This window comes from Dermacentor variabilis, chromosome 7, assembly GCF_050947875.1.
Source record: "Dermacentor variabilis isolate Ectoservices chromosome 7, ASM5094787v1, whole genome shotgun sequence".
In the NCBI taxonomy this organism is placed as follows: Eukaryota; Metazoa; Arthropoda; class Arachnida; order Ixodida; family Ixodidae; genus Dermacentor; species Dermacentor variabilis.
The window spans coordinates 67,094,095-67,120,796 of record NC_134574.1 but is presented as its reverse complement, the minus strand read 5'-3'; the positions used below and the strand labels follow the sequence as shown (position 1 = coordinate 67,120,796).

General features: G+C 48.4%; 1 protein-coding gene across 1 annotated transcript in view; it reads left to right on the top strand.

Annotated features, from left to right (window-relative positions):
- LOC142587497 (phospholipid-transporting ATPase ABCA3-like) overlaps positions 1–26,702 on the top strand; it is a 130,810-nt gene that overhangs the window by 83,443 nt on the left and 20,665 nt on the right. The window contains exons 14-16 of the mRNA XM_075698551.1: positions 9,796–9,921; positions 10,056–10,226; positions 25,433–25,710. Of these exons, the coding sequence (XP_075554666.1) occupies positions 9,796–9,921; positions 10,056–10,226; positions 25,433–25,710 (575 nt within the window). The remainder of the gene's footprint in view (positions 1–9,795; positions 9,922–10,055; positions 10,227–25,432; positions 25,711–26,702) is intronic.

Here is a 26,702-nt window from a genome sequence, read left to right as displayed (position 1 = left end):
TTTGGAGTTCACAGGTCGGCAGTTGAATGTTTGAATTGTTAAGTGCTGTACATGGAGGCCCCACTTCTTGCATCTCACTGAGAAAAAAAAGATTGGTTCTTTACGTTTGTTACATACCGCACTGTGCTAAGAATCGACTTGCAAAGCGATTTTGCCTTGGAAGTGCCTTCACTTATCAAAAAAAATTATATACTGCACAATTCGCAATAGCCTTTCCGAACGTTTCGCTATATCGGAGATTACAACTTCACGGCGAAGAAATGCGCTCTTAATGGCGCTTGACGTCACGGAGCAGCCGAGGTTTCTCTGGTTTTCCATCAGTCACGTGGGCAGCTGAGAGGTCGGAAGTTCGTCGGTGTTACCATATGAATTACACGTATGAGCGAAACCACCAAGCTCACCGCTCATGAATGGAAAATACTAACGCGAGCACTTTCTCCGAAACACACAGTTTTGAGAGTGACGCGACGCTACTGAGCCTCCAGCCGTGATCAGCCGATGTGCGCGACGCGTCAATATCTGAGTTTTACGGCGCAACGCGTACGCTTCAGACAAATTCCGGCGCAAGCGAAGGTGCCAAGCAACATCCTCATGGAGGAAAAGAAAAACAACATTGGAAGGAGGCACGCGCGACCAATTTCGGAAATATTTTTACTTCATTATTGAAGCGGAGTCTCTCATGAATAAATGACTGAACCATTCATTTCTAAAAGAATAGCTCATGGGCCTAAGTTGAAAAGTGGTGCGGAAGAAAGAAACGTGCCGGTCTCTCTTGCGAGTTCGTAGAGCTCCAGGAGGTAATCACGATTCACCACCTGCGGAATAATCCACTCGTCCGCTGGTGAGCGCGGCGTCTGCGTATCTCTGCGCGACCACTGTTGAATGCAGGGCAGCCCAAAAACAGATGGCGCATGCTTGTTGAAATTGCAGACCATGCGGAAGGTTATTCAAGATATAGGAATTTTCTTCCGTCTTTCTGCATTTTCACTATACGATAAATTCTTCAAATGTTCTCACTAAAATAAGGACTGTTATCTGTAACAGTGTTCCCCCTTCATATGTCTGGTAATAATTTGCGGAACGCAAATTATTGTCAGATATTTGAAAAATATTCAACTTATAGCTGTAAGCTACGTGGAAGGAGAGCACTAGGGCACCAGTGGGTATTGATGTGTCAGGAAATGGTTCTTTATTATTCGGCTGCTTGGAAACTCACACAGTATCGACTTGGACATTGCACACATCACGCATTCTACTAATGAATACCACAGTCCCACCGTATCCTGGTGAGACCGTGGCAGATTCTTAGCCAACTGAAATTGTTCTTTTGTTCTCTCTCCAGGTGTGTGGCAGGCGAAAAATCTGACACTGATTGATTGCTATAACTCAGTATAAACACAGAATATTTCTTAATTCTTATATGGTGGAAACTCGGAAATTATGAAGGATACAGTCATAAATCGACCACGCAGGACTTAATAGCGTTACCGTTTGGGGTACCGCGGCAGAGCCTATGCGACGAGTCAAAAAATCAACACATGCAGTGGCCTAAAGGGACTGTCTACGGTTTCTCAAGGTGGTCCTATTTTGTACCGCAAGAGAAAGCATACCATGCGAACTGTCTAAACATGCAGTGGTTTGTCGGGAAAGAGAGTAGAACTTTTTAAAACAGAATATTTCAATCTCCCTAGTGTCTTCATGAAAGTGTGTATTGACGGCCGCAACACTGATTACTACTCGCATATGCGGAAGCAAAGCCAAGTCGGTAAAAGTGAGCAACTCAAAGCGCCTACGGTTTCCGCAGTTGAGCGTACATTGTTGAAGCCACTAAACTTCTGGCTGTGTTAGACGCCCTCAGCAGGTAGTGGTTGCACAAGTGTTAAGTTTGTTTGTGTGTGTGTGGCGTATAATCTCGCGTGTCTCCTGCAGGCGTTGACTTGTCCGTGCCTTTTGTTCGACCGTCAATCAGGCGCATTGTTGTATGAAATGTCTACACTGATGTTACAATGCCAACACGCCTTTAAAACACGGCGCATTTTCGTAATCTCGAAAAAATCCCCGACGATTACGATACTCGCTAATGCGAAATATGAGCGCTGGTCTCTGCGAGTTTTCATTTCATGATACATTGAGGGACCGCACCAATCACCGTACTGACTGGCAGGGCCACGACTCGCGACCCTATATATAAAGCGGTCAGAGAGTCGCCACTTCCCCGTTGGTGCAGCTTATGAAACCGTAACCTTTACCGGGAAACGCTTGCGGTGAACGCCGTGCGCGAAGTTGAGCTTAGCTTCTTTTTGCCTTTTCCCCGCAAAGCCGGTGCCGTGGATGGATGAATGGATGTTATGGGCGTCCCCTTTGGGACAAGGCGGTGGGTTGCACCACCAAGCTCTTGCTACTATACTGCCGAATGTCCTGCCTAGGTTAAACAATAAAAAAAACCATATCAACTCCCACAACCAAGTTTTATGATCCCCTATTGCGACCTGTGTTTTCGTATGTCTCCGTTTTTTGTCGTTTCCCTACTTTTATTCCACCAATCCTCCAATCGCCTATTATTAATCCCTATTGCGGACATGTTTACTTTCCCGCAGCTCTCGCTGAACCCAAGGGCTTCAAGGAGGCCAGTGGTGCCTAAATCGAATAAAACCTGCTCCATAGTTTCCCTAGCTTTACCGCAGCAAGCACATGCTGCTTCTTCCTTCTTATGTCTCGCTTTAGAGGTGCGTGTTCTAAGGCATCCCGATCTCGCTTCGAAAAATAATGAGCTACCCTTTGAGTTATAAATTTTTCTTTCCTCATTTCGCTTTTTTTTTCTTTTAAGTAGTTATTCCTGGCAGGTTTCTTTTCCTTTGCCGCCACCCATGAGACTATTTCGGCCTCTCTGACTTTCCGCTTGATGTTCTTTGTTGCTGTGTTACCCACCCTACAGGCCGCATACTTGCTGGTAAGCTTCCTAGTCCCTTTCCTCCACTGTGAATCAATGTTTTGCCTGTACAGATACATGAACACTCTTCCAGCCCATTGCCTTTCTTCTATATTCCTCAGTCGTTCTTCATACTCAATTTTACTGCGAGCTTCCCTCACTTCAAAACTAGTCCAGCCCATATCACCCTTCACAGCTTGATTTGTAGTCTTCCCGTGAGCGCCCAGTGCGAGGCGACCCACTGACCTTTGGTTCACATCGAGTCCTGATTGTACCCCTGGCTTAAAGCAAACTGCATTTCCAAAAGTAAGTCCTCAAACCATTACACATTTCCACATACCTCGGAGCACCTCGTAGCTATTGTATCCCCATAGCGCTCTGTGCTTCTTTAAGGCTGCATTTCTCTTTCCCTCAGTGTTATTGTTTTTTTTCCTCTGTTTCCATATATCTATTGCCTTTGTTTATCCGTGTACCAAGGTATTTATAACCTATTACCCGTCCGCACAAAATAAACCTGGAAGCTGCTGCTCTGCTACTGTACCCGCCTGTTTGTATGAGAGATTAAAACTGATATTACTACCTTCTAGCACCCTCTCCATCCTCATCATGTACATCATAAACATCAATGAGGATAAAGGGCACCCCTGCCTCAGTCTCTTGTTGATATGAACTTTCTCCTTGCTCCTCACCCCTTTCCATTCAACGCAAACGGTATTTTCTTGGGTAAATCTATCTCAAAATCTGTAGAATATCGTTACCTAAGCCTTCCCTTTGCAGAATATTCCACAAAGTGTTGCGGTCTGCGTTGGTATAAGCTCCGGTAATGTCTAAAAAGGCCACATATAATGGTCTGCTTTATACTTTTGATATTTCAATACACTGAATAAGAACAAATGAGTTATCATCTAAACACCTACCTATTCTGAAGCCATTCTGAAATTCTCCCAAAATGCCATTATTCTGTGCCCATGCTTGAAGCTTCAATTTGATTGCCTCCATTGCTAGCCTGTATATTATCGATGTAACGGTCAACGGTCTATGAGTGAATTGTATCTTTCTCCCCCTTACCTTTATAAATTAAATTCATTCTACTTTGTCTCCAACTGTCTGGTCTTCGTCTGGCTTTTAAAGTTCTTTCCACTGCTTTCACTAGAGCTTCCTTACTTTTTAGTCCTAGTTCATTATTCAGCCTAACGGGAACCTCGTCCAGCCCTGTGGCTGTGCGCTTAGGAATTTTCTCGGCTTTCTTCCAGTTGAAATTTGTCAGCACCAGCTCCTTTCCCACCTGGGTCTCTTTCATGCTCTCTTTATCCTTCAGATACAACTTCGGCATTGTCTTGGAAATATTCGGCTGTTATTTTTCGGATGTAATTTATTGCAGCATCTCCTTCCAGTCTGTTTTCATCTTCGTCTAGGATATGTTGTATTGTTGTTGACTTCCTGCCTAATAATTTTAAGTGGTTCCAATATATTCTAGGGGCGGCCTTCCTTTTCTCACGTATTTCTGACAACCAACGTTCACTTCCACCTTTTAATTTTGATTGTACCAGTATTTGAGCCATAGACTTTTTCTCCCGGTATATTTACCGTATTTCATTTACTGGCTACTTCATTCTGCGGCAACTGCGCCTTTTTTGCCTGCCTGTGCTCTCGAGATTCTTTCTGTCGTTCGGCGATCGCTTCTCATATCTTCCTGTTCCACCACTTTTTCGGTTTCTTTTTTCCTTTCCAACGAACATGTTGTTTCTCTTTCCGTATTTCTATCCTTATTACACTTAGAAGCTCAATATATTCCCACCCTTTATTTGACCATTTCCCAAGTTCTTCCTGGACTCTAGTGACTATATTTGTTATTTCTTCAGCGTTGAAATTTGGACTGGTCATTTTGCACTCCTTGCTCTCTTTCCCAACTACATATCCCATTTTCAAAATGATGCGCTTATGGTCACTCCCCATGCTGCTATACCCTTCCTCATCAATGACCATTTCTCGCAAATTATCAATAATTCCTTCTGTTATCAGACAGTAATCAATGGTTGATTGCCGGTTTCCCACTTCCCACGTGATCTGCCCTTCACACTTAGGCCTTGTATTCACGATAACGAGGTTATGTTGCTCACAAAGGTCTAGCATTGACTTTCCGTTGTTGTCAGTATAGCCATCTAAATCCTGCATGTGGGCATTCATGTCGCCTAATAGGATAATTTCACCACCATTCCCGAAACCCCTAATATCAGCGCTTGTGCATTCCACTAACTCTTTATTCCTCTCTGTGCAATTATTTCTGGTCCACAAATACATAACGCCCAGCCAAGTTTTTTCCCACTCATTGTACCTGATAACCAAAGATGCTCTTGACATTTTGAATTTACTCTTTTCCATTTGGCTCCCTGATGGATGAGCATTCCGACTCCCCCTCCATTTCTTTCCGACTTAGTTCTGTTGCACCCTTCCCAAACATAATTCTCAATCACTGGCGGCCCTTCTGAGTCTCTATGGTGCGTTTCTGTCACCGCATGCACTCCTATTTCTTCGCTATTTAACTGGTACTCAATCTCTGCCCACTTTTCCTTTCTTCTGCAGCCCTGCGTGTTTATGTAGCCTATTGCATGGCGAGCTCTCTTTCTTGCTTTCCTCCTTTTTCTGTTATCGACGGCAATGCTCTTCTGAGGTTCCCCTAGCAGACCTTCTTCATTACTACCTACTCTGGCCTCCTGAGCGCCCGTGGGCCCCCTAAAAAAGCAACAGCGCAACCACCAAGTCGCCAGCCCACTTCTCGTGCCAGCCTGTAATTGAAGTAGGTCCCGTCTCGTTTAAAACCTCCGCACCTTCTCGCTTCCCTGTATACTTCGGCAATCTCCAAGCCTTTCTCTCAGCTCATTTTCGATATCGCCTCATTAGCAGCCACTATGGCTCTTTGTACGTTACTGTCACGTACAGGCACCTCCGGCACCGTGCACACTATGATGTGCGCCTGAGGCGATAGCTCGCGCAAGTCGTCCACCCCCTTCGCTAAGCGCGGCGCTTGTCCTGACCCTTTTCTGTTTAAGGCGTCATTTAACCCACCTGCTACTATGACAAGTTTGCGCACGTGGGTATTTTCCGCGAGCTTTTGTTTTTCTCGCTCCATGACAAACCGCAGTGTCCGCCCTGAAAATCTCCCTACCGCCACTCTTTTATCGCCTTTCTCCCTATCCACAATTGTTTCTGAACACCCAGCCAGGTTTGAGGCGCCGGCGATAATCACCTTTTCACTCTCTCCTACCTCTGCCTCCTTTCCTTTTTCCTTTTCCACGCGATTCGGACTCGACAAGAAGCATTGTCAACTGTGCCCTTGCTTTTTCCGCGTGTCAGCCTCAAGGTAGGTGCCGCTCTTTCCAGCTAACCCTTCACCACGTTGCACGCATTCCACGTACTTTGCTAGCCCTCCCTCTCCTGTCATGGGGGGGGGGGAACTGCGTTCCATTGTCACGCAAATTTTCGTTCACAACGGCGGCCCTGTTCTGCTTTTCCTCGGCTGCTTCAAGTCTTCCTTCAACTACCTTCCGTGCATCACGCTCCCTGTTTAGGTCATTTTTGAGCTGTTCCACCGGTTTGACAAGCTCTTCCTGGAAGGCCTCAATTTTCTCCAGCGTAATATCGACATCTCCGTGCCCTCATCTGCCTTGATGGACCTCCCGCGCTCTGCTGGCTTTCGCGGATTTCTTGCCATGTATTGCACGACTTTTTCTGATGCAAATAGTATAATAATTTAAAAATGCAGAGCACGTGCCTTTTAGCAAAAACCGTTACGCACAGTATCCAAATTCTCAAAATGTCGCAAAGCAACTCTCACCACTGTTTCAAAAGCAATCATTGCTGCGGAGACCCAAGATATCACACGCTTTCGCACGCGCTCAACCACGCGCTCACGCTGTTACTTTCCTACCAAAACACGCACAGTAAACCCACTAACAGCTATTAGTCTCAACTATTAGTAGTCTATTAGTAGTCTCGACTATTACTAATAGCTACTAGTCTCTTTAATATCTCAACGTCCCACCCGGCTGCACGTATTGAAGCACGTGACGCGAAAGGGCGCTATAGCCATCGTTCAAGATCAAATGTACACGAAACACACCCGCGCACTCTAAATACGTGAGACAAAAAAGGAAAAAAAAAGAAAACCGCCCAATTACTATTTAAAGACAAAAAAACGGCAAATCAAAAACAGAAGCAAGCTCAAAGCATGCACCACAAAAACAAGATTCTGTCGCCGCCGCGGAGCTCCGGAAAGCACGTCCGTTCGCCACAAAATCTCAAGCGTCCGCGGATGCGCGGACGTGAGCGCCCCCCTGGTGGTGCTTCAAGTGGCTCCTTCCGCTTACTACCTCGTGCTGCTGCTGCACTTTCCTCCTCTGATTTCCTCCTCGAACTCCATTCCCTCTCGCCATATTTCCTCACTCGCTGCGCCCCCCATTCGCTTTCTCATCTTTAGCTGTGCTGGTTCGCTCGATTACGCCGCCGAGGCAGGCTGATGCTCAACGCAGGTACCAGCGCCTATAGAGCTGCTTTCTAAATGGCAGCGTCTCTCGAACCACTATCACAACGGCACTCGCAATATTGCACATCACCATGTCGAGAGGATATAGTTGGGGACCCATCAATGCACCCCTCCGTCGCGCACAAGATGGTACCGACACTTTTTGACTCGCAATAGTTGGTGATGAGGAATCGCTCTCTCACGCGCACAAAAAGTTAGAATAAGCGCATAAAGTACAATTTTAGACTATGCAATACTGTATCCTAGAAAATTTCTTCCCCGGCGTGGCCCTTATGGTTAAGTAACAGCACATAGATGGGTGGCACTATTTCACACACTAGCGATACCAGATGTCACTTGTGAATCATTTCAGAGCAATATTTAAAATGTAATTCCTTTACTATAGGATTCACGCACGCTCGCTTGCGCCGATATGAGACACATTCTGCTCTTTCGCATTACTATCTAAAGACATGTCCCGAGCTGTATAGAGACCCTTTCAGTACGTCCTATAACATCACTAAATCATTTGTTGTCAGTTCGTGTCACTATCTGTCATGCAGTTATGTCTTGGCCCTACGAAATCAGGTTATACTCTCGCTTCAAACTTTATAATGATCCCATAATTATGGTTAGATGCATTGGAGAAGCCTATACCCCAGGCACGTTCAAATGACCTCTCAAGGGAGCTGTCTACTGCGGGCGCGGGACAAGTATTAGAATTTTATGTTCGATTTCGTCGCAACTTTTGCGGCATTGGAAATGATACTCACTAAGGTTACTGTTTGGGCGTGTTCGTAGGATATGAATGCAGATTTTTTGCGCAAAGGAGGAGGACAAAGAAGAGGCTGAGACACACGAGCACAGCGAAATGATGCACACGAAAATATTGTCGAGTGTGCCATAAAGACTAGGACTAGGAAGCTAAAGACTGCGAGCATGAAGTGTGTGTTGTTTCTGCTAGCGCTTCTGTCGCCATGTTTTAAGATGTCGGCTTCAGCCATCTGTGTTCATGCCCTGCGTTCATAAACAGCACTTGTGCTTGTTTCGCCTCGGAACACTATTGTTGCCCCTTGCTTTACCCTTCTTCTGGGTCGCCTAAATGGTTTACAGGCTGTCCCATGTCAGAATGTCAGACTGGTTACATGTTTTTGGAAATATAACGTTTGCTATAAAAATAAGATGTAGTCGCGCAATCCATCGTAAATTGACGTCACGAAGCATACCCACACGAGGAGTGTTCAGGAGTTGACAGATGCAATTTGGAATCGGAAAACACAGAATCCACCGATAAGTGCAGGTGCATAATCTCTTTAGTCTCCGACTTTCGCCGCGAGCAGCTAAGCGAGCATGTCAGCAACTGCTTTTGAACTGGATAATTACTGGCGAGAGTTCTAGTCAACGAATATTGGATTAACTACTTTCAGTACTGTTTAGTTGCTTACGTCTGGGATTGATCTGAATGTTCCCAGCTAATAGTAAACAGTGGGGCATGCGATGCCGTGCCGTTACCGGTATAAGCAAAAATTTATTCGCGAACCTGGCGAGTTTTTGTGATCGTGAGCAGAACAAGCCAAGCTATTACAGCGGAGGACGCGCGCGACGTCGCCGCTTGGTTCTAGCACCACTACCGGATGGCGCTTGCTTCTGCGCATACGCGCGGCGCTCGTGCGGGGGAAAGAAACGACGAGAACCAGAAATCTCCCCTTCGCGCAACCGCTCATTGCCTTAGGCCCACTACAATGCCTGAATAAAACATGCCTTGTCGATTTTGCGGGTATTTATTAACACAATTTCGTGTTACGACTACTTATGCACTCACACAAAGCTAAGTTGTATCGACCCTTTCTATCCAAGCTGTAGCCGCAGTGCAGTCATGACCACAGAAAACTTGCGGTCATGCATTTTGCGAATCATGTTAGCCTAGAAAACGGAAGTATTTTGTCGCATAGTTTACTGTAGGCACATATCCTCGATGTGTTCAGATATAAAGAAAGTGCGCTACGTGTCGAGCTCATGTATGGGCTTTTTTTGTTGCACTGAACAATAAAATTGACTTGTCGAACATTCAAACCTTACAGCAAAACTGATGCCAACTAGAGGGTTCTGTAACTTTATAGGCTATTGTAGCTTGTGTCGTTTGAGAGGTTTAACCGAAAGCCTTCTGGGAAGCCTGCTTGTAAGCATAAAATGGGTCTATACAGATTCCAACTTGTCCAATCTGCTGAAATCGTTTCCTTCACTCACTACCCCTCTGTTTATTCTAGAACTAAGCAAATGCATGCATTACGCTTAGCAAAACTGTCACTTGGCTTTGATACCGTGCTGTCCTACACGTCCTCAGAGCCCGTTCTGCTTCTTTTCGCCTGCTACGGCGTCTGTGCCTTGTCCTTGGGGTACCTGCTGACCCTTGCTGCCAACTCTCCGTCTACTGGCTACGCCCTCGTCCTGTTGTTGAGCTTCTTTGGCGGTGAGTCGACAGCACTATTGTGTTGGTAATTGGTGCACAGTACAACCAAGAGAAATCTATTTGAGCGTGCATGTGTGTGTGCATCTCTACCATGCATGACGTTTGCGTTAGCAAGGGGCGATGCTGTTTTACAGCGTTCATGACAAGCGGCACGATCGCCGCCGAACTGCTGAAGACGGCTGTCGGCATCAGGTTCGTTCTGCTGAACCTACTTCCCCTGCTGCGCCTGATGCCTTCCTTCGCCTTCATGTCGGCATTTTTGAGCACCGTGTCCAAGAGCCAGCTCGCCTGGATCTGCAGTCGATGTGAGTGTTCACCTTCAGCATCATGCGTTGTCGACTTTGAGGGTGCCGCGATCATAATAGGCTGAAGAGCCTGAGCCATACTTGCCGTGGCATCGACTTAAATGTTGTGCAAAAATACAACGCCAAGGTGTGGCACGAGTGTCTACGGAAGCTCCAAGTATGGCAGTTCAGGTAGCATGCGAAAACGGCATCTGTTTTGTGCCGTCAGAACGGTATGTCTTGCTTGAAAGAAATACTTCGGTGCGGCTGAAACTTATGACTGTAACATGGCACCAAGACAAACGTTAATTTGTCAATATTCTAGTAGCCATGCTGTAAGTTATCCCCGACTGCTCTTGGCAGGTTATTAAAAGTAGCGAATCTAACAATGTTCTCTTTCGAGATCTTTCTAGTTCATCTTCCTAAGATTTGGAAGTTGTCATTGATGGGGTGTATCTGCAGAGTACCAAAGAATACTAAGCGTATCTTGCCACTGATCCTTCAGCTACCACGCAGCTACCGCCATATGAGGTAATACCAATGTCCATATATTTTAGGGAAGCATGGATCGGTTTTCGGGCTCGTCTTCAACAAGTTGACTGCTCGCCGTAGCGTTCCTGTGCGCCAAGGAACAACGCGTATGAGCAATCGGAAGCAACCGTCGTAGATTAGTGAAAACTGTGAGCGATAGCGCTTGTGTAGGTGATACTAAAAGCGTGTGGTGCGTAGCGCACGTATAATTTTGCCGCTTGTTTAGGTACGCGAAACTAAAATCTTGTAATTATTCCCGCGGGGAGAGGGGGGGAGGGGTACGAAAATGTTGCACTTCCCACCAGTCGTGTACGTGAGCGTATTATCTGCTACACATAAGGATTATACTTGCTGAAGCCATCATTTTCAGGGTCTGCGTCCTTCGCGCAGGCTGCGAATTACGCAGAAGCTGCCATGCCAGGATGTTGTGCTTCCAAATGTTACCCGCCGTGGTTGCTCAGTGGCTATGGTGTTGGGCTGCTGAGCACGAGGTCGCGGGATCGAATCCCGGCCACGGCGGCCGCATTTCGATGGGGGCGAAATGCGAAAACACCCGTGTGCTTAGATTTAGGTGCACGTTAAAGAACCCCAGGTGGTCAAAATTTCCGGAGTCCTCCACTACGGCGTGCCTCATAATCAGAAAGTGGTTTTGCACGTAAAACCCCAAATATTATTATTATTATTCCAAATGTTCATTGCTTTGCCTGCGTGAGTTTTAAAGATGAGGAATAAGCGCTTATTGTGCGTAACAGCCAGAAATTGTTCTTTCTTCGCCCTAGGTGAGCGGTTGTTTCTCAGTGCAGAAAGCCGTTGGCTAATGCCCCTACCCGTGCCTGGTCCATCAGACTTCGCTGACCCGTCAGGGTCGGTTCCATTATTATTGCTTCCCACGTTTCTTCGACAACTTATAGCGATTGTAAAGTTTCATATTGGGTGTTTTTCTTATGGTGTGGACACACCAACATCAGGTGTTGCAGGGTGTCTGGTAGATCACAGAATTGGCATACTATGAGTATTGTGTGGGTGCGTCCAGTGCACGGGAATTCCGTGGACATATGTATATGCGGCGACATATGCGGTAGCGGAAATTCTCTTCTTTCTAGTCGGTATTGTTGCAATATTGCGGCATAGTTTATGGGAATTTTCTCCACCATTGTCGCTTTCCGGAGCCCGTGAAGCAGAAAATCCGTGCTGGTCTGCTATCGGGCGACAGCGTGTGCTGCTTCGTTTTTGTCAGGATTTCGTGCCCTGGAGTCCATGCCACGTTGTTCGCGAGGAGTTGTTGTCGTCTTGTTATTGCTTCTAGAATATTCACTGCTGCGACAGAGATAGGCCCTTTTCGTAGGTTTCTGCACTGGCGCAAATTGATGGCGGTGTCTTTACATTGGCCGATGCCAAGGACGATGGCCCCTTTCTCTGACCGTTCTGGTTCTCTGGCCGGTACGGCGGCAGTGACTAGCCCATTCTCCTGGTTGTTGATCACGCTAATTGCATGTGCTTTTCGACTTGGGTAATTTGCCGCTTGTCTATGTCTTGTGTTAGCGTTCCTGGAGCGTTCGTGGAGCGTTAGCGTTCTTGCTTAGCGCTCGGATTTTCGCTTGTCCTCTGTTTTCGTGGCATGCTCCTTGCAGGCTCCGAGCTACTGGAGTAACTGAGAAAGGTATCGGAGAAGTGGTGCTAATCGGGCTTTCGCGTCAGGGTCTGTTATAAACCTTTCTCTGTGTGCGAGTTTGCGAAGCACTGCTCTGACAGCTTGAGTCTCATTAAAGCATTCTAACTGGCTGGCTGTGTGCGTCACTCATTTCTTCCTTTGTGTTTTGGAGCTCAAATTTGAGAAGTGTCTTGGTTGAAGTTACACTGAAAAGTACGTGCTAGGCGCTCTTGAGTGCTTTTCTGATATGTATCTGAATAAGTGAATAAATAAATATTGAGTTGTTCAATTTCAGCTTTTTTGAGGTGTAGTTACGCGGTCTCATGTGATCTGGCGCATGAGAAGGAATGAGATTATTTGGCTGATTTCATGCCCTTGTAGTCCATCATCTTTGTATGGTTATGCGTTTAAACAAACGAGTGACTTGTGCTAGGGGCTTCTGAAGCTTTGGGAGTGTAGTAGCATCGATCCGTCTTCATATATTGTGAGGCCAAGTATGCAGATGGAGTCAAATTATTGGATATCGACTCCATTGAGTATGATTATGCAATCGGGGGCGACCTGGGCTCATGGTCTTCGCCGGGTACTTGCCTTGAGCATACTAGCTGGTTTTTGGGGGCGCAGTGTAGACCGCACTTTGCGAGATACGGTTCTATCTGGCCGATTTGCCTTTTGGATGGCAGTTTGCTGCTCGCTCGTTGTGGATGCTTTCGTCCATAAAGCGTAAACCTTGGATGCCACTGAGTGGTTGCGGGAACCTAATATTGACGAGATTGAACAACAAAGGTGAAATCACTCACCCTTGTGGAGTGCCTTTGTTGCGTATTTCAAATATGTCGCTTCGGACGCTGCCATTACCCACCCCCCCTCCTCTGGTCATGAGGTTTTTCAGCATGTCCTGTACGTATTGCTAAAATAGAGAATTTTCTCTGGCGTTCTAGGTAGTTCAACAGGTCTTCTTTGTGCTTTAGGGGTATATGTTGTGCTGAGAATAGTTATCGGAAGCCAAATATGACGCTAGGCATGAGTCCTGAGTCGTCGAAGTATGGGGTGAGGTGATCGTGGACCATATGTTCAAGGAGCATTCCGGCGAAAGAAGTAAGGGAGCTGGGCCGTAGAGGGCCGATTTATAGTGACTTGTTGGATTTTCGTATCATAGCGACTTCTGCGTGCTTCTATATTGGTGTTAGCTCGCGTTTTCCCCAGCATTTATTCCTCTATTCGAGGAGTCCATTTAAGGGCTTGTCAGGCAGGTTTCTGTATGGTCCTTTTGGTCACGTTTTCCTTACTGGTGGTGGGTTAAAGGTCAGCCTGGCAAGGGCCGCCTTGATGTCAGGCAGCATGATAAGGCTGTTGAGGGCGGATGTGGGTTCGTTTTTGTACGATCGGGGATTGGTGGCCTTTAGGGGGGGGGGGGAGGAGTAGTGACCGACAAGATTACGCTTGACTACTTCCAAAACTTGTTTCTCAGTTCTTGAATGGGAGTGAATTTTGTTGAGGTCATGTATTTGCTGGACCTCCGTTTTGGTGGTAGCTAGAAGGGCTAGCAGTATATGCCAGGTCTTCTTTGTGCTGAGTGTGCGTTGAAGTTGGTCGCACAACTTATACCAGTTTTGCCTGGTGAGCTGGTCGCTGCATTCTTCTGCTTGCTTTCTTATGTAGGCGATACTTTCCTTGAATTATTGGTTATGTTTATTCTTTTCGCACCCTCTCAATAGTCCTCTTCGGGCATTTCAAATATGTAGGATGTGGAAGTCTACTGCCGTCGTGCCGATTCTGAGTGGGATGTCTTTAGTATGCTTCTCCGCTTTCTTGACAACTTCGACTGTTCGATATTTGCGATGTTTACTTGCAGGTAATGTTCTCAGAAGGCTTCCTGGTTCGTCTGCCTTGCCGCTTCAGCTCTACTCGGCTACTTATGGCGCAGGATTTCAAGCTGGAGGATCTGGTGGTCACTACTGTGATTTCCCTTCAGTCGTGTCAATTCGGCCTTGCAGATACCTGTTCTATGGGTGACGTCGGGATTTGTGTTCCTTGGTGCACTGTTGCCTATTCGAGTCATTAGTTTGGCGTCATTCGACAGGATTAGGGAGATTCAGTTACACTGTGTCGTGCACTCGCGCTCCTTTCTTGGTCGTGGGCTGGTAACCCCATGTTGTTGGCGGGGCCTTTATATCTCCCATTATTACGAGTTTATGACCTTTGTTGGGTCTTCTCGCTTCCTTGATCAAATTTCCAAACACAAATAGCGGATCGCTGGACGGACTATATAAGTACAGGACTGCTGTGTCTTCTCATGTTGCACTTCAACTAGGATGTGTTCTGGGGTTGCTCTCAGGTTTACGTGATCTTGCGCGGTGTGATTTTTCGTCAGTATGATTGTACTCCGAGATCCGGTGTGTGCATCGCATTCGTGTATGTGGAGATTGGTGTGATAAGTTGCGTGGATAGCGATGAAGTCTGGTTGTTCCTGTTTGATCAGTTCCCGGGGGTTTGTTCTTTTGGTTCGAACCACATCAAGTTTCATTGCCACAGCTGCTTTGGGAGTTCTGGGAACCTTTCCTCGGTATTACTCGCCATCTTATTTGATATTGTCGTCATCCCGGGTCATGGCTTCTGGTCTGGTCACGTTGTGGAGGTATTTCTGTGCTCTCTTGCAAGCCATGTCTCTGTTGTTGAGTAGATTTTCTACTGTGGATTTCGTTACGTGGTTCTGTTTTGCATACGACGTGAAGTTACCGGGTTCTTGGCGAGTAGCATGGGCAATAACCAGATGAGCGCTGATGCGTTGCTGGATCTGTTAAATATCTCCTTTGTGATGGAGCTCGCTTCGTTTGAAGCCTAGGTAACTGGAAACATCACCATTCCAATGTGAAAATTTTGCTGCGGAGCGTTTGAAGAATCAAGCGCGCGTTACAGCCTCCGAATGGCGCGATCGACGACGGCGAACAAAATGGTGAGGAAGATTCATATTTAAAACAGTGCAAAAAAAAACATGGACAAGGGAGGACACAGGACGAGCGCTGCTGGACACAGACCAGCGGTCGTCCTGTGTCCTCCCTTGTCCGTGTTTTTTTTGGAGCTGTTTCAAATATAAATGATCCGTACAAACTAGCTCGCACCCAAATCCTTCTAAAGAGGAATGTTTAGCTAGAGGGCTCATGGAACCGGAGAAATAATTTTCAGGCAACCACTGTTAGGATTAAAGCGATTATCATCGGTTCGTTTCTTCGTCTTTGGTGTTTGTAGAGTTGTTGTAACGCGGAACTTTATTCCCTGTGGGCAGACTTTGAATCATCAAGATTAGGTGTATGTGCAGAGGCTATGCAGGGAAAATGTGCAATGGAAACCCATCAAATTGTGCAATGAATTGTGATTCCCTTTGAATGCGTTAGCACTTTTGGGCTACTTCACTCACTTTCTTGGGCTACGTGTGTATGCATGCATGTAAGATGTATGTGTGTGTGCATGTAGACACACACACACAAACACATATATATATACGTGTATATATATATATATATATATATATATATATATATATATATATATATATATATATATATATATATATAGAGAGAGAGAGAGAGGTTTAGTGATACGAAATGCAGAGAGGTCGGTATATGTAAGTACGTATGTATGTACGTTTTTATCTAACCGTTTTCCCGCCTACCTCTGTCAATGGGTAGCCCGTGCTCGAATGGTTAGCGCACAGTTCTAAATCGGGTCACTGAGTGTGTGGCGATGTGTACTGACGCGCTGCTTTTCAATGAACGTCTTTGATGTCAATTAACGGAAACTCTTGGGCCAGTTGGTGTATGATGAACTTGGAAAAAGGGGGTACCAGCGAAACACAAAGGACGCGCACACAAGGAAAAGGCGTTAGACACGGACGGACTCTGGACTTTCAACTGTACTTTATTGAAATTAGCATTGCCACACATAACCTCCGACCCATGCCTATCTTCAACTCCTCCCAAGACATGTGCATAGATAGAACGTGCTTACCTATCAAGTAGGTAACATATGATTAATAAAACAATTGACATTCAGGCACAGGCCTTGGGAGGAGTAGAAGTGGCGCATGCGTCGGCTGTTTTCACGCGGTAATGTATCTTCAAGGTGTTATCTGTTGAGATATCTTGGGAGTAGTTGAAGATACGTATGCGTTGGAGGTTATGTGTGGCAATGTAAATTTCAATAAAGTACAGTTGAAAGTCCAGCGTCCGTCCGTGTCTAACGCCCTTTCCTTGTGTACGCGTCGTTTGAGTTTCGCTGGTACCCCTTTTTTCAAGTTTGATGTCAACTTGCGTAACTAGGTATGCGCCGCTGGGAATCTGCCTGTCTAAAATGACCAATAATATCCCTGAAATTTCTCTGATGCTCAGCGAAATCTTAGCCAGGTCGCAAGGTTTCTTCAATACCCGCCGTGGTTGCTCAGTGGCTATGGTGTTAGGCTGCTGAGCACGAGGTCGCGGGATCGAATCCCGGCCACGGCGGCCGCATTTCGATGGGGGCGAAATGCGAAAACACCCGTGTACTTAGATTTAGGTGCACGTTAAAGAACCCCAGGTGGTCGAAATTTCCGGAGTCCCCCACTACGGCGTGCCTCATAATCAGAAAGTGGTTTTGGCACGTAAAACCCCATATATATTATTAAGGTTTCTTCAAGGAGAGCAACACCGACGCGTTAAAAGGCAACGCCACAAATGCACTGGTTACGTGCCGATTCATGAACGCCTTTCACGCCAACGCTTTAGCGAGCGGCGAAATCAATGAATATCTCCTCAACTTCAGCCACTGAGCACGTTCTATTGAGTTTGCAGCAAGCGAGGGAACAATTCCCAGCATTCGCAGGCACCGGCACGCTTTTTGTGTCGGTGCCTGCGAAGCGTTCTCATGCGCCGGCACGCCATCCACTTCAAAGAGCACGCGGGGGCTTCGCGGAGACAGAGATAAATGGCGGCACGTGTTCTTAGAGAAGCGCGAAAGAAGAATCCCGCAGCTGTTCATGCATCATACAACGCTCGTTTCGTTGATGGCAATACGTTGTGTCGCTGTATTGATTCAATAGTAAACCCATTACCGTCGGCAGTCATCGTGAAATGTGTACGCTGGTTTTATTGCGTAGGCATCTTTATAGTCTGTCTGTCTGTCTGTCTGTCTGTCTGTCTGTCTGTCTGTCTGTCTGTCTGTCTGTCTGTCTGTCTGTCTGTGTCTGTCTGTCTGTCTGTCTGTCTGACTGTGTCTGTCTGTGTCTGTCTGTCTGTGTCTGTCTGTCTGTCTGTCTGTCTGTCTGTCTGTCTGTGTCTGTCTGTCTGTCTGTCTGTCTGTCTGTCTGTCTGTCTGTGTCTGTCTGTCTGTCTGTCTGTCTGACTGTGTCTGTCTGTGTCTGTCTGTCTGTGTCTGTCTGTCTGTCTGTCTGTCTGTCTGTCTGTCTGTCTGTCTGTCTGTCTGTCTGTGTCTGTCTGTCTGTCTGTCTGTCTGTCTGTCTGTCTGTCTGTCTGTCTGTCTGTCTGTCTGTCTGTGTCTGTCTGTCTGTCTGTCTGTCTGACTGTGTCTGTCTGTGTCTGTCTGTCTGTGTCTGTCTGTCTGTCTGTCTGTCTGTCTGTCTGTCTGTCTGTCTGTCTGTGTCTGTCTGTCTGTCTGTCTGTCTGTCTGTCTGTCTGTCTGTCTGTCTGTCTGTCTGTACGTATGTATGTATGTATCTAGTCGTTTTCCCGCCTTCCTGAGTGATGGGATATCCTGCGACCAGTTGGTTAGCGTGTCGGGTTGCTATGCTGAGGTAACAGGTCTCGAAACGACGCATCGGATTAACTTTGGTTGCTGAGTATGTGCCAATGTGTACATACGTGCCTGTCTTAAATAAAGCTCTCTCATGCCGACAAGGGTCACTGTAGATGTGGGACTGGGAAGGCACCACAGTTCGAAGCAACTCTCTGACGAGAACTAAGGCTACTGGGTATTTGTGACTTCACGGAGCTGGTCCTCCATGACCCTCTTTGAGTCCGCCTTGGGTCACTGGGTATGTGCTAGTAGGTGAGTGCCACTGTTCAACGGGCACCTTTGACGCCATCGTAAATGAATAGTCATATACCACTGGGAATGTGCCGGGCTACAATAAAGAAAAAAAAATCCCTTAAAAATATTCGGATGCTGAGCGGTATTAGAGAAACGCGCCGCTTTTCAACGAACGTCTGGCCAAATTGGGTCACTGAGTATATGCCACCGAGTGTGGGGCATGACGGGCCATGAGGCCGGTCGCCCCATGACGCGTTTCTCAGCGTTCGCACGCACCGGCGCCCCATGCATTTCGGATGCCACAGTAGGCTTCGCGGCGGCATCGCTTGATTTCGTAAGCAATCTGCGAAGAGTCCGCGCGGCGCTGTTTGTCTTTGTGGTGTCAGGGCGACTGCACAAAGGTCAATTCGATCGCTGCTTCTGCTGCTGTTGCCGCGTTTCCTCACTGCAGCGTTTTGACAGCGAGTTTCCGCGGCCACCGAGGGGGACAATATAATTTAGTTATGCTCGCAGATAAGTTTCTGTGGCTGTGAAGGGAAAGCTACGGAGGCAAGGCGCGCACAGGTGAGAGCGTTTCTAAAGAGAATGCCGCGTTTTAATCCGCGTTAGCTTAGGCTGTGGAAGACAAAACATAAGCACCTTATTAGCAACAGTTAAAGAAAACGGCCTTACACAACACGGGGATACGCTTTCGGGAGAAATGGTTGCAAATGAAGAGAAACTGTCGTCGCAGCTGGCATTAGCTTATCTAGTAAGTAGGCTATTAGGTGGTCGGACGGATGTTAGTGAATCAAAAACCATAAGCGCAAGAACAGTATACCGGTAAATGGGGTTTGCGAAAATCTTGGACCAAGGCTCACGAAAGCGAAAGCACGGCAGCTTACCTCACACCCACGCACTGCGGCATGCTACTTTTGACGCATAAGTTAACTAAAGGATGAAGCGTTATGTCCCGAAGCAGTATCTTTAGCAATTGTATAAAGAATGGTCTCTTGTTGCAATGGAAGCTGTATAGTTTGGCATTGCCAGCTATCCGATTGGGCTCAGCAATGAAGAAGTTAATGACATATCCAACCGAAAAATGATAAATGATGGAAGGTGGAAGAGACCAGGGAGGGAAGGGCGGTACTCGCTTGGGTTGGTAAAATAAGTTCCCCACTCGAGTGAAATTGTTCCTTTCCCCTTCTCCTATGTGCAGATTATGCAAAGAGCTGTACACCCAGTGGCGTAGCTAGGTCGTCTGGCACCCGGGGCCCATCGATATTGTCACGAAAAGACAATAGACGATGTACCCCGCGTCGGCGAGGGAGGCGGTTGAACAAGATGGCGTGCAATAATTTAAGCCGGCGTCCTCAGCTTCTTCCTCTTCTACTTCAGCGCCCGTCTCTTGCTGAGCGCGTGTTCCAGTCCCAACTTCTTTGTTGTTCAGCGCTGGCTCGTGACACCTGGCGGCATTACTCCCCCGCCAAAAGAAAGGCATCGACCCGATGCTTACTAAACTAGGAGGAGGAAGTGTGGAATTCGTATGATATCGGATTGGCGTTGCCTTAACGCGCGAAATACGGCTTGAGGCGAAGAACATGCACTATCTCTGAGCGGTGCTGTCGACGCCGAGGCGACGCGGCACCGTCGGGAATGACTTCATAGTTCACTTCACTAACGCGGCGTATCACTTTGTAGGGTCCAAAGTATCTACTAAGGAGCTTCTCAGACAACCCCTGGCGACGGACTGGAGTCCACACCCAGACTTGGTCACCTGGCTGGTACTCGACGTGCCGATGTCGAAGGTTGTAGCGTCGTGCGTCTGTACTCTGTTGCTTCGCGATGTGTATGCGCGCGAGTTGGCGAGCTTCCTCTGCGTGTTGAGTAAGTTGCTCGGCGTCGGCAGTAAGTGATGCGTCGGTGTCGTGCGGGAGCATAGCGTCTAGCGTGGTCTGGACCTCGCGCCCGTAGACAAGACGGAACGGTGTGAAGCGTGTGGTTTCCTGAATGGCGGTGTTGTACGCGAATGTAACGTACGGCAGGACTTGATCCCATGTTTTATGCTGGACGTCCACATACATAGACAGCATGTCAGCTATGGTTTTGTTTAGCCGTTCCGTCAGTCCGTTGGTCTGCGGATGATAGGCAGTCGCCTTGCGATGCTGCGTGCAGCTCAGTTCGAATATGTCCTCTATAAGTTGGGCTGTAAAGGCAGTGCCTCTGTCGGTGATGACATGTGAGGGGGCACCATGTCTGAGGACTATGTACTCGATAAAGAACTGGGCAACTTCGTAGGCCGTGGCACGTTGTACAGCTTTCGTCTCGGCGTAGCGTGTTAGATAGTCCGTGGCGACTATAATCCACTTGTTTCCGCTGGCTGACAAGGGAAAGGGTCCCAGAAGATCCATGCCGATTTGATCAAACGGCGCGCGAGGTGGTGCGATGGGTTGGAGTAACCCCCCGGGCTTCAAAGACGGCGACTTCCTGCGTTGACACTCCCGGCAGCTTTGCACGTAACGCTTCACCGTGGTAGAAAGTCTGGGCCAGTAGTACGTCTGGCGTATTCGTGCAAGAGTGCGTGAAAATCCCAAGTGTCCAGACGTGGGCTCATCATGGCAGGCTAGGAGAATGTCATCACGAAGGGCGGCAGGTATTACCAATAGATACTCTTTGTCGGTGGCACTCGAGTTTTTCTTGTAGAGGACGCCCTGTCGGAGGCAGAAGGTCGAGAGACTGCGAGAAATATGTCGTGGGATTGTAGCATTCTTGCCTTCTAGGTGATCGATGAGAGGGCGTATTTCGGCGTCCTCGCGCTGCCGTATGATCAAGTCTGATGCGGTGAGGGCCCCAAGGAATGCGCCGTCTTCGTCCATGTCCTTATCGCAAGTTTTGACGGGAGCGCGCGACAACGTGTCGGCATCTTCGTGTTTTCGGCCCGATTTGTAGACGATGGTAACATCGAACTCCTGCAGACGGAGACTCCATCGAGCAAGTCGCCCGGACGGATCTCGTAAGTTGGCTAACCAACACAGGGAATGGTGGTCTGTCACCACCTTAAAAGGGCGACCGTAGAGATAAGGCCGAAATTTCATGATGGCCCACACAACCGCTAGACACTCTTTCTCGGAGGTGGAGTAGTTGATTTCCGCGCGTGAAAGGGTGCGACTGGCGTAATCGATGACTCGCTCGACGCCCTCCTGGTGTCGAACGAGTACAGCGCCAAGACCGATGTTGCTTGCATCGGTATGCACCTCGTTGTCAGCGTCCTCGTCAAAGTGAGCGAGGACAGGTGATTCCTGCAGGCGTTGCCTTAACTCGGTGAAAGCTGCGTCCTGCTCATCCGCCCAAACAAAGGGTGTGTCTTCTCGCGTGAGGCGTATGAGTTGTTCAGCGATGCGCGAGAAATTGGCGATGAAGCGACGATAGTACGCACACAGACCGAGAAAGCGGCGTACTGCTTTCTTGTCACGAGGAGTCGGAAAAGCAGCAACAGCAGATGTTTTGTCTGGGTCAGGCTGGACGCCGTCGGCGTTCACGACATGCCCGAGGAACTTCAGCTCTTCGTAACCGAAGTGACACTTTTCTGGCTTTAGTGTGAGATTAGCGGAGCGGAGCGCCTCAAGTACCGCCTCTAAGCGCTTCAGGTGTTCTTCGAAGGTCGCCGCAAACACGACGACGTCATCTAAGTATACTAAACAGCAGTGCCACTTCAGACCCGTCAGAACAGTGTCCATCATTCGCTGGAATGTGGCCGGTGCAGAACACAGGCCAAATGGAAGTACTTGAAATTCGTACAGTCCATCTGGGGTAACAAAGGCAGTTTTTTCGCGATCTCGTTCGTCGACTTCGATTTGCCAATATCCGCTCTTCAGATCTAAGGATGAAAAATACCTGGTTCGCCGGAGTCGATCTAACGAATCATCGATCCGCGGAAGCGGATAAACGTCTTTTTTTGTGACGTTGTTCAACTTTCTATAGTCAACGCAGAACCTAAGCGTTCCGTCTGTCTTTTTGACGAGGACCACCGGCGATGACCAAGGGCTTTGGGATGGTTGTATGACGTCATCGTCAAGCATTTCTTTCACTTGTGCATTAATCACGTTGCGCTCTTTAGCCGATACGCGATAAGGCAGTTGTCGTATGGGACGAGCATCGTCATACGTGATTATTCGGTGTCTCGTGATGGACGTCTGGCGTACCTTAGAGGAAGATGCGAAGCACTCCTTGAACCGAAGGAGCAACTCACGCAGCGCTTTCTGCTTTTCCTCCGAAAGGTGTGAATTGATGTCGATATTGCTGAGTGTCTGAGCTGGGTTCTCCTTCGTCACAGACGCACAGCATTCAGCAACGTCTGCTATGGGCTCAGCGAAAGCAATAGTAGTACGACGAAATAGGTGCCGATGTTCCTGGCTGAAATTCGTCACGAGGAGCGCCGAAAGTCCACCTCGAAGCATAATCAGACTGCGGGCTGCACATACACCATGTGTCAGCATAAGGGAGGAATTGCCCTCTGCAACAGCTTCGCCGTCACGCAGATCGTCGCATACGACCATTACCATGACACTTGCGCGTAGTGGTACAGTTACACTGTCGGCGTAAACTCGAAGCGCGTTACGTCGGCAATTGTCGCGGTTGTTCGCTGCTCTTTCTGTCGAAAAAGTCACTGTGCGCTCCCGGAGGTCTATAATGGCACCATACTCTCGCAGAAAGTCGACGCCCAAGATAAGGTCCCGAGAACAATCGCGGAGTATAAGGCAGCTGGCAGGAAACGTGGACCCACGAATTTGAACTCTGACCGTGCACATGCCCAACGGTGTGACGACATGCCCGCCAGCAGTACGAATTTGCGCTCCAGACCAAGGCGTGATAACTTTTCTAAGTTCCGTCGCTAGTTTTCCGCACAAGATTGAGTAGTCAGCCCCCGTGTCCAATAAAGCACTAACGTGGCGGCCGTCGAGCACAACAGGTATGTCGAGCGAGAGTCTGTCGCTGAGTTCGGCTGCTGTCGTCGTTGAATCGTGCTGAATAGACCGTGCTGGCGTCGATGGGAGGTCTTCGGAAGGGCGATTATCAGCGGCCTCGCCCCCGAAGGTCGCTGTTCTTAGTTTCCCCGGCGAGGGCTTGGCGATCGTCCCTGCGCTGCCATTGGAGGGCTTCTAGGAGCTGGGGAAGAACGCCTAGGGGACGGCGAGCGCGACTGCCGCCGCGGGAACAGTGGCATACTCTGCTGGGTCAAGTATTCTTCAATCGCCCTAGGCCTTTCACCGTATCTGGGCCTTGGTGAATCCGCGGCAAAACCTTGCAGTCCGAGACGGCGGTATGGGCACTCGCGGTATATGTGACCGGCTTCTCCACAATGATAGCATAGAGGCCTTCTGTCCGGGGTACGCCAGACGTCAGATTTCCTTTCGGGTGGGCGACGATCCTCCATACGTTGGATTGGTTGCACAGATGGGAGCGGCGGGACGTATGACGCGGCGTAAGACGTGGAGGGGTCGAAATGGGTCGGAGCTTTTACAGGGACTCGCCTCAAAACTTCCGCATACGACGGCCGCTGCAACTGTGCTGTCACAGGCGGCGCATTGTTGTTAGGAACGGGACACTGGATCGCTTGCTGCACTTCGTTCCTCACAAGGGCAGAAATGGAAGCTAGCGTGGGCTGAGGCGGGCAGGTGAGCCGTTGAAGCTCATCACGCACCACAGAGCGGATAAGATCTCGGAGAACGTCCACGTTTCCAAAGGCAATCGCGTCCGTCAGTGAAGCAGCGTTCGCGTGCCTGTCATACGGAGCTGAGCGCTGGTCCGAAGGTGAAGTTGGGTTCAATTGCCTGTCATAGAAAGTTGAGCGCTGGTGTAACATCTTTTCCATTGTGGTGGCTTCAGTTAAGAATTCAGCCACGGTCTTCGGCGGGCTTCGAACAAGGCCAGCAAATAGCTGTTCCTTAACTCCCCGCATTAGATGGCGCAGCTTCTTTTCCTCGGACATGGTTGGGTCCACCCGACGGAAGAGGCGCGTCATATCCTCGACGTACGACGTCACGCTCTCGTTCGGCAGATGAATGCGGGATTGGAGCGCCCGTTCGGCTCGTTCGCGGCGATCAGCATTGGTGTAGGTATCCAGCAAGGCACGACGGAAATCAAGCCACGATTTGATGAGCAATTCTCGGTTCTCGTACCAAGTGCGGGCACCGTCCTCCAAGCTGAAGTAGACGTTCCTTAACTTCGCCACGTCGCTCCATTCATTTATCTCGGCAACGCGCTCAAACTGGACCAACCAGTCTTCTACATCCTCGAAGATATCTCCGTGGAACACATTCGGCACTCGGAGATTCTGCAGCAGATACTGCGTTGCCGTTGTGGCCGTATCTTGCCTAATGGTCGGTAGGGACGTCGACGTTCCTTCCATACCGGTGTGTGGTGGCGTCGATGTTGTTGCGGAGAGATGATCAAGCTGCGGAGGCAATCCTCGGATTCTCCTGCTTGCCCGGTGAACAGGGGTGTCCACTAGGATAGGGCTGGTACTCCTGCTACCAGGAGGGGTTTGTGGCATCGGATAAACCGTACCCCGCACCTCCACCAGTTTTTTCACGAAAAGACAATAGACGATGTACCCGGCGTCGGCGAGGGAGGCGGTTGAACAAGATGGCGTGCAATAATTTAAGCCGGCGTCCTCAGCTTCTACCTCTTCTACTTCAGCGCCCGTCTCTTGCTGAGCGCGTGTTCCAGTCCCAACTTCTTTGTTTTTCAGCGCTGGCTCGTGACACCTGGCGGCAATATTCTGTCACTCCCCCCCCCCCCCCTGAGCGTAGCCAGCGGAAAGAGGGGTGTCTTCAGACGTATATGACACACCCCCCTATTGGCCCCTTGCACCCGGGGCTCACGGCCTCCCGGGCCCCCCTGTTGCTGCGCCACTGTGTAGACCACCGCCATCTAACACGCCTTTGCTGGAGACGTTACCTTCTTTAGTAATGATTTTGATGAACGCCTACTAAAATGTAGATCCACAGATTGCCTCTTTCTATTCCTCGTGGGCGACTCGCAGCGGCCTTGAACGTGTACAAGCGGGTATGCGTGGAGCCGGCCGAAGGCTTCAGCGTGGCGGTCGAGGAAGAGCGGCGCAACAACAAAGACTTCGTGAGGCACTGCTGTCCCGAGTTTCTCAGGGCGGGAGCCATGCAACAAGTCCCGGACTTCAGACCGTCCCTGTCCGACATTGACGAGGTGTTCTTGATGCTGGTCGAGTGCGTAATCTTCACCTTGCTGCTGCTGTACCTGGACAGCGGCGGCATGGGCCACTTGCAAGAACTGTACGGCGCCGAGGCGAGTGCGCATTTCGCTCTTTCGTGAACCATCGTGGATGCTGTAACGAATAGGTCGGTTCGGGACATTAATCGGTGAAGCTAAGCAGCATTTATGGTATTTTTTTACACACTGCCGTCCACCCAGAAGTATTGCAGAGACGGGACAGGTCAAATAGAAAAACGGCAAAATAGAAACAAGATACGCTAACAAACTAATCGAACCAATAATTAAACAAATACAACGAGTCATTTGAAAGAACATAAGTCGGCACACATTATTCTCGAGTGGAAGTACACGAGTACAACATAATGTAGAATTCTAATGCTCGATTTTTTCCTTAAAAGTCTTTGAAGGTTTAGTACTTTGAAGAACTTTGAAGTGTTAGTACTTGTAAAGTGCAAAGTTTAAGTCACCTACGATGCGCCCCGTTGCCTTTAAGCCTCCAGGGAAAAATGCACTTGAGAGGCGACATAAGGAATTAACGATGCATTTTAAGCTTTTTAATGACTCCTTATTTCGCCGCTGAGATGCTGCGTGGCCAAACATGGGGATAAAGAAAACTCGTGGTGGTAGAACTAAAAAAGAGAACGAACTGCTTTCCTTTCAACATGTTTTAAAGCAGAGCATCTCATGAGCATTCGTGGGAGACTGCTTGCCAACCTTGGGCTGGTGGCCTCCTGGTGCGGTGCTAGAGTTCAAGGGTATGGCTTAACCTAGACAGTTTAACGAGCTGTTGGGATCGTGAAATAAACCGCTTAATCTTCTAGTTTCCAACTTCACATACCCGTCCTCAGTTATTAAGTCGAAGTGCGCTCTCAAGCAAGTCTAGTTATCTATTACCGTTGTTTTGGTGCGGAGTCAATGAAGTGTTGAATACGGAGCCTGGTAGAGTGAGTGCTTGGCTGATAAAATATATCTTGGTTTTGTAGAGCATTAAAATCTTCAAAAATGAAGTTTGACAGATATCGCAATTTTAATACTTAAGCAAGAATGTTTGAAGAGCCGGATAT